The sequence below is a fragment of the Orcinus orca genome, chromosome 13, assembly GCF_937001465.1.
Source record: "Orcinus orca chromosome 13, mOrcOrc1.1, whole genome shotgun sequence".
NCBI classification, from domain to species: Eukaryota; Metazoa; Chordata; class Mammalia; order Artiodactyla; family Delphinidae; genus Orcinus; species Orcinus orca.
In genome coordinates, this window is record NC_064571.1 from 70,737,277 (window position 1) to 70,744,622 (window position 7,346).

Here is a 7,346-nt window from a genome sequence, read left to right on the forward strand (position 1 = left end):
TGTATGGGCAGAGAGCAGAGGTGGGGGCTGGGCCCTGAAGGAGAGACTGAAGGCCCCAGAGAATTTTGCTTCCTTCAGTTTTGTCAAGGGCCAGCCTGTGGATGATCTCTGAGAGAAGGTCCTAGAGCCTTGAGGAGGAGAGTCTATGATGTCAGCCCCCGACCTCTGTGACATAGGCACTAGATGCCAGGGACAACTGCCCCAGGAAAAGGGGGTCCCAGCTCCCAGCTCCCGAGGGCTGCTGGGACAAAGTGCCCACCTCCCAGAGGTTTTCACCAGCTAGCCCCACTGCTACTACTGCTACTGAGCGTGAAAAGCCATCGTGGCTGGGGCCAGACTGAGCCAGAGGACATCAGCGTTAGGGAAGACTGGGATTAGGGCAACCAGAGTGCCAGGAAACCAGGATGCTTGCAGAATCACTGATTCAGGTTTAGGAGAACAAAAACCTGGTAACAGAAGACCTCCGCCTGGCTGAAGGAGGACCGAGGGCAAGGCTCAGACAGAACTCTTGGTCAGAGTGAGTTTTGGGTGACAGACGCTGGGGGCAGAGAGGGGCGTACCCACCATTGTTGACTCTGTTCCTCTCTCTCCCAGGTCCCACATCACTGAAGTGCCTTGAGAAACACAGCCCAGAGGAACCCTCATTGGTAAGAGCTCACAGCACCAGAACACCCTCAATTCCTAGTCCCATCTCAGTCCCCATCTCCCAAGCCCCCTCCTCTAACTCCATCCTATCCATCCTCCCCTCCTTCCCTACTCCTCTCCTCCTTACCTCTTACCTTCTCTGGAGCTTTTTGCCAGCTCTTCTGACCCCAGGGTGACATGGATCTAGGGCCTTGGTGAACCAGCCTGCATGGTACATAAGCCAGAGACAGAAATGGACCCAGCCTCCCAATATCCTGGGCTCTGTTTCTTTCTCTACAGATCCTATGGGCTGTGTCTTCCTCCCTGGCCCACCCAGATAACTTCTGCTGTCGTTCAGCTCCCAAGAGTCAGTCCTGATTCTCCATCCCCTCCATCCCTCATCACTGGCCCACTGCAAAGAAGTGAGAAGGCAAGTTTAGAGCCAAACTCCCGTCTGAACACCCAGAGAAGCTGGTGCTCCAGGGCTGGGTGTCTCCTTGGCTTGCCACCAACAGTCCTACCAACACCAGGCTGGAGCCACATTCTGTGCACAGAAGGCCTTGATTTCTCAGCCACTTCTGGCCCCAGAGATGCTGGTCCTGCCGCTGCCAGGTCTCTAATCTGTGGGCTTGACACTCCATTCTCCTCTGGATTCAAGGCAATGTTGCCTCAAAACAAGGACCAAGTGCTGCTACAGAACGCAGCACCCCCTGGGCGCCCCCCTCGGGGCCCCTCAAAAATTGTGGACTCCCTTCCCTGCAACCTTCGACCTCAACCTCCCCAACAATCACTCCGTCCCACCCACCCACCTTGCTCTCCTCCCCCATGGTCCCACTCTGCAGGCTCCCATTTCTACTCTTCTGACTCAAATTCAGACTTTGTCCTACATCCCTACTCTTCTTATCTCCCAAGTTCCCCTTCTTTCTTTCATCAGAATTGCCTCTCTGTCTCTGCACCACGTTCTTCCTCGCCCTCCCACTGGCTATACCCATCTCCTACTCTCACTCACTCCTCTTCTCTCTCTCAGCCACAGAACTCCTCTCTCCTGAGCTCATGTTGCCAGTCTCCTTCCCACCCCGAAGACGTACCTAGCTCCACTCTCACCTCCCCAAGCCCCAGTCTACCTTCTCGTGGGGTTCACTCTAACAGCCGGACATGGCACTCGCAGCAGCACAGGAACACCGGGTCCCCTGTGGGGGAGGGGGGCTGCGTGGCAAGCGAGAGGGACCCTGCAGAGTTCAGGGACCCAGGAGCCCTGGTCCAGGCCCTCGTGGTTCATCTGGGGCAACGCCGTATAGCCCACGACCTGCGGCTACGGCTTTTGCAGTGCCTGTGGCAAGGCAAAACCGGCAAGTCCCCGGTCGTGGAGTATCCTGTCTGTCTGGTGTGTCTCCGGCCCCGCAGCCCCTCTTGCCCTATCCCCAGGTACAGGACTGGACCCAGGCTACTTGCTTTCCCCCAGCTACTGCCCTGTGCGCAGGGCCAGGAATCCGGACCACTGCGCATCGGCATTGGCTTTGGCCTCCGCCTGCCTCGGGGCCAGGCCAGGGCCTTGCATCTGTTGCGAGAAAGAAGGCCGGAGGAAGTAGGGCCTCGGGGAGAGGCCGCTCAGGCCCGTGGGTGTTAAGCCCAGGCATCTCAAGCCCCAGCAGCTCAGGCCCAGGCAGATCTAGGCCCAGGCAACCCCTCCCAGAACGGGAGCCTCAGGTCTGTAGGCCCTCAATCACCAAACTCCATGTGCTGGTCAGGGTCTCAGACTCAGGCACCAAAACAGGCCACTGTCTCCCTGAAGCCCAGACCTTCCTCTGCCTCAAAGAGGCCTGCCTCTCCAGAGCCCATTCTCCGAAAGTCACCACTCTAGAGCCACGGAGGCTCCCTGGAGCACCTCCTCCGAACCCCACCATCCCTGCCCGGCCCCAGATCTCAGGGGGCCCCCGAGACACTCTGAAGGGCTGGCTGGCTGGAGGTCAGCTATGTTCTCCAGCCCTGAACCCTGGGAGCCCCTTGTGGAGTCTGCTTTCTCCTGGCTGAAGAGGACCAAGGGCACCCGAGGCCCCACTCAGCCTTCGGTGTATCCAATAAAGCCTGACCCTGCAAAACTTGTGTTTGTGTCTTGCTGAGCAGATCCTGTGGGTGGCTGTACCTTCAGGGTGACCAGAACCCAACAAGGGGTGGAGGAGAGTCAAAGGAAACAGAATGACCAAGGAGAGTGAGTGCCATATATCTGAGGAGGGCAAGGGACCCATAAGCCCTGAGCACCTGAGATGTGCAGAGGGCTCTGCCAGGCCCTTCACCCATTTAATTCGATTTGTTGGGATAGGTAATGGCATCCCCAGAGACGAAGCCACTGGGCCCCTTCCTCTGGCTGCACCTTAGATTAAAAGGACTCATGCTGACAAGGCCAGGGGAGCAGCAGGACATGTCTCCTTGCAGGCAAGGGCAAGCCTAGCGTTCACTGCAGAGAAACACGGGGTCCTCACGTTGGAGATCAGAAATCCAAGGGCCCCCTCAGGAGGGTGGGGTGCGAGGCAGACCTTGGATAAATCACTTCTTCTCTTGGGTAAACGTAAAGGCTGCGCTCGACGAGTCTGCGTATCACTCCTGAAGTGTCGACAGTCCTAATCCACGGATTTCTTTATTAAAGGCTTATTAACCTCCCTTAACCTTTATTGGCACACCCCATCCCCACCCCGCTACTGCAGAACAAGACATTTCCTTGAAGCTGGTGCGCGCCCCCAAAGCCCCGCAAAAAGATGGCGGAGTCTGCCTTCACAAGCGGGCGGAGACCGGCATCCTGGAGCTGGGGCTCCGCCTGCCCGCGGCCGGCTAGTGCTGACGCGTATTGGCGGCTCTGCGCTTGCGTGAGGAGTGCGGGCTCGGTGCGCCTGCGCCTTGCGCGTCTGCGAGACCGGGTTAGGCGGCCCGCGGCAGCGATAGGGAGCCTTGTGTGTAGTTACAGTTTCTGCAACCCGGCGGCTGTGAGAGGGGTCTGGAGTCCTCCCGGCGGCGACCGGACCAAAGTCAACAGCGACCGTAGCAGCAGTCGAAGGCCGGGCGGCATGTCCCCGGTGCCTCGGCGCAGACAGTGAAGCGCTGGGCGAGCGGGATGGGTCGGCGCCGGGCGCCAGAGCTGTACCGGGCCCCGTTCCCGTTGTACGCGCTTCAGGTCGACCCCAGCGCTGGGCTGCTCATCGCTGCGGGCGGAGGAGGCGCCGCCAAGACCGGCATAAAGAACGGCGTGGTGAGTACAGTGCCCCTGGGGCCGGGTCGCACCACGGGATGAGGGCGATTCTGGGAGGGTCTGGGGGCGGGCCGCACCCCTGCTTCGGACCCGGCCCCTCCCGGGTGGGAACCCCGGCATGCCGGGCGTCCCGGCGCGAATTTCAATCGAGAACTCACCGGTCAGTTGAGAGGCTCCTAAGGTAAAGTGAAAACTGCACACGGCGCTACCTAGGCACGAACGCTTCAGTTCGACCTCAGGATTAGCACCAGGGGTCTTATCCTGGCTTTTTCCAGGGGGACCACATAGACTTGTCTGCCAGACTAATAGCAGCGGCGAGTGAAATAGAAGCTAGGGTTTCATCATTCTTCTTGATCTGCAAGCTAGAGCCTTGCTTGCTGTACAGATTCGTGAGGCTCAAAAAAGAAAAAAGGTTGCAAAAAGTCTTTTAAACTAGAAAGTGTAGTTAGCAAAGGGGTAGAGCATCAGACTATAGGATGTAAGTTTGCCCTTGAGGTGCTCTCTGAACCTCACCCTGGTTCCCTCTCCCACAGCACTTTCTGCAACTGGAGCAGATTAATGGGCGCCTTAGCGCCTCCTTACTACACTCCCATGACACAGAGACACGGGCCACCATGAACTTGGCGCTGGCTGGTAACATCCTTGCAGCGGGGCAGGATGCCCACTGTCAGCTCCTGCGCTTCCAGATCCATCAGCAGAAGAGCAAAAACAAGGCAGGGAAGGCAGGTGAGAGCCCCCTCTCTAGGTTTGGGAGGAGGGTTAAATAAGTAAGATCTCTCTCATCTCGGTCTCTGATGAAGTGGGGCTGGAAGTGGGGTTATGGTAGCAGGCGAGAAGTTCGATGTTCACCACTAGAGAGGGGGCCAGTACTACTTACTTGAGAAACCTGGAACCTGGCAGGCTGTTTGTGTTGCAGGTTCCAAGGAGCAGGGGCCTCGACAAAGGAAAGGGGCTGCCCCAGCAGAGAAGTCTGGAGCTGAAACCCACCAGGAGGAGATAGAATTCAGCGTAGAGAATTTGCAGGCGGTGCAGACAGACTTCAGCACTGATCCACTGCAGAAAGTTGTATGCTTCAACCATGATAGTACCCTGCTTGCCACTGGAGGGACGGATGGCTACGTTCGTGTCTGGAAGGTGTGGTTTTGGGAGGTTAGAGGATGAGTGTCAGTAGCAGCAAGGCCAGAATTGTGAGAAGCTGAACATGGGTTCTGGGGAACTTGTGAGTGAAGCCTGCACTGAGCGGCCATTAGTAGAGAAGAGGGGTGAGTATCATTGCGCTCTTGCCGGGTACCTAGGCTAACTGTGGTGGTGGTTTGGCTGCAGGTACCCACCTTGGAGAAAGTTCTGGAGTTCAGAGCCCACGAAGGGGAGATTGAGGACCTGGCTTTGGGGCCTGATGGCAAGGTGAGGAGTTGAGAGGGCGGAGAAAGTAGGTGATTATGCTGCTTGCCCAGTAAGTGGATCCCCTAACCGTCCATCCTTGGAATCTTGATTCCTGACTAGTTGGTAACTGTGGGCTGGGACCTTAAGGCCTCCGTGTGGCAGAAGGATCAGCTGGTGACACAGCTGCACTGGCAAGAGAACGGACCCACCTTTTCTAACACGCCTTACCGCTACCAGGCCTGCAGGTGTGGAGACCCCAGAGGGTGGCTGAAGGAGGCACAGCCTAGATGTGGGGGAGTGGGAGGAGACTGGGGGGAAGCTGGGGAGGGTCGGAGCCCTGTCGGGTGTTACCCTAGGCCTCACCAGGGTGCAGGAGGGCACACACCTCTGAGGAGGGTTGGGCAGGCCCCAGGAGCTGAACAGCTTCTCGCCCGGCCCCCAGGTTTGGGCAGGTTCCAGACCAGCCTGCTGGGCTGCGACTCTTCACGGTGCAGATTCCCCACAAGCGTCTGCGCCAGCCCCCGCCCTGCTACCTCACGGCCTGGGATGGCTCCACGTTCTTGCCCCTTCGGACCAAGTCCTGTGGCCATGAAGTCATCTCCTGCCTTAGCGTCAGGTGTGAGACAGTGGTGGCTTGGCTGGGTATGGGGGGACCAGGGGGAGCCCAGGGAGACGTGAGTCCCTGAGGACTGTTGTTGCGGCACAGACTCCAGGACAGTGAGCATTTTATTGTTTGTTGCAGTCAATCGGGCACCTTCCTAGGCCTGGGCACGGTCACTGGCTCTGTTGCCATCTACATAGCTTTCTCTCTCCAGGTAATGAGTGGAGGTGGGCACAGCCCTGAGGGCTTTTGGGGTGGGGATTCTAGGCCTGCTTCTGCACTGAGTGTGCAGGAAGGAGTCTGGCCCAGCCTGTAGCGGGAAAGTCTTCTGGGGGCAGAGGCCGTGTTTTCCGGAAGGAATGTTCCCAGTTGGGCCTTCCCTCACTAGTTTTCCTCCTGTCCCCAGCGCCTGTACTACATGAAGGAGGCCCATGGCATCGTGGTGACGGATGTGGCCTTTCTACCTGAGAAGGGTCGTGGTCCAGAGCTCCTTGGGTCCCAGGAAACTGCTCTGTTTTCTGTGGCTGTTGATAGCCGTTGCCAGCTACACCTGCTGCCCTCACGACGTGAGTCACTGGGGTGGGTGCAGTGGGGGAACCACCCCAGCTTTCGCTGTAGCGAAAACTTGCCTCCTGGAGAATGGGATGCTTATCTGTAGCCACTACCCCCTTCTTGAATGGTTCTGTTCTCTGGGCTGTGATGCTCCTTTGCCTCCTGACTCCTTCCCTTCCCCCCTTGCAGGGAGTGTTCCTATATGGCTGCTGCTGCTGCTGTGTGTCGGGCTTATCGTTGTGACCATCCTGCTGCTCCAGAGGGCCTTTCCAGCTTTTCTTTAGCCTCCCTGCTCCCAGGGAGCCAGGGGCCTGGACACTGCCACCTTCTAGACCAGTGTGGGCCTACCACTGCTCGCTCCATCTGGGTCCACAGCTGAGGTTGCCTCTGATGAGACTAATGGGCAACGCCTGCCCTTTCCAGTTAAAGCTTAGCTGTGGCCCTGTGCGACACTGAGTCCTGGGAGCCTTGCATTCGTCATCTGTGGATCCGCCCAGGACAGTGGTGTCTGAAGGCCAGGCCACACCACCTGTCTCCTTCCCTCTGCCTACCAGAGGCTCCATAGTTGAGCTTGTCCTTTCTCCAGAAATATGTGAAGATGCCCAAGAACCTGGAGGCACTGCTCTCCTTCCTGCAGAAACAGTCGTTTTCTTCTCCTCCCCTTACAGCCTCGTGGCCAGTTGCTCTTCACATGAGCTCCTGGCATTCGCTGGGAAAAGCACTGGCCTGGGACTTGGTATTAGAGAAGGAAGGGGCAAAAGGAAGAACCAGGCAGTCATCTTTGGGTTCAGCTGGGTAGCTCCAAGCCAGCCAGGCCAAATATGCAGTAAATTCCTGGACAGTCTACCCTAGCCTTGAGAAAAGGGAAAATGAACTTCAGCGCATTAGGCAGGAAAAGTTGATATTTAATAAACAAGCGAAGACTGAACTGAGGCTCCAGATGGT

At 57.6% G+C, this 7,346-nt stretch overlaps 2 protein-coding genes and 1 long non-coding RNA gene across 4 annotated transcripts; all 3 read left to right on the top strand.

Annotated features, from left to right (window-relative positions):
- Positions 1-213: 213 nt before the first annotated feature.
- Positions 214-1,214, top strand: LOC125960797 (uncharacterized). Its single transcript, XR_007470813.1, has 3 exons — positions 214-517; positions 595-647; positions 925-1,214. It is a non-coding gene; the product is annotated as an uncharacterized LOC125960797 (long non-coding RNA).
- A 71-nt stretch (positions 1,215-1,285) lies between these two features.
- PRR30 (proline rich 30) lies at positions 1,286-2,712 on the top strand. Its single transcript, XM_004286933.2, is given in 1 exon segment — positions 1,286-2,712. A coding segment is annotated over 1 exon segment (1,200 nt). The 3' UTR covers positions 2,486-2,712.
- Positions 2,713-3,497: 785 nt separating this feature from the next.
- On the top strand, positions 3,498-7,334 carry PREB (prolactin regulatory element binding). 2 transcript variants are annotated; one of them, XM_004268128.4, is made up of 9 exons: positions 3,500-3,865; positions 4,399-4,591; positions 4,782-4,999; positions 5,189-5,269; positions 5,369-5,493; positions 5,691-5,864; positions 5,991-6,063; positions 6,256-6,415; positions 6,591-7,334. In XM_004268128.4, exons 1-9 carry the CDS (start codon positions 3,731-3,733, stop codon positions 6,683-6,685), a joined length of 1,254 nt encoding a protein of 417 aa, XP_004268176.1. In that variant the 5' UTR covers positions 3,500-3,730; the 3' UTR covers positions 6,686-7,334. The 2 variants fall into 2 exon arrangements, with proteins under 2 accessions (XP_033281007.1, XP_004268176.1); XM_033425116.2 differs by lacking the exon at positions 6,256-6,415 and having other exon boundaries at positions 3,498-3,865.
- The last annotated feature ends 12 nt before the right edge of the window (positions 7,335-7,346 follow it).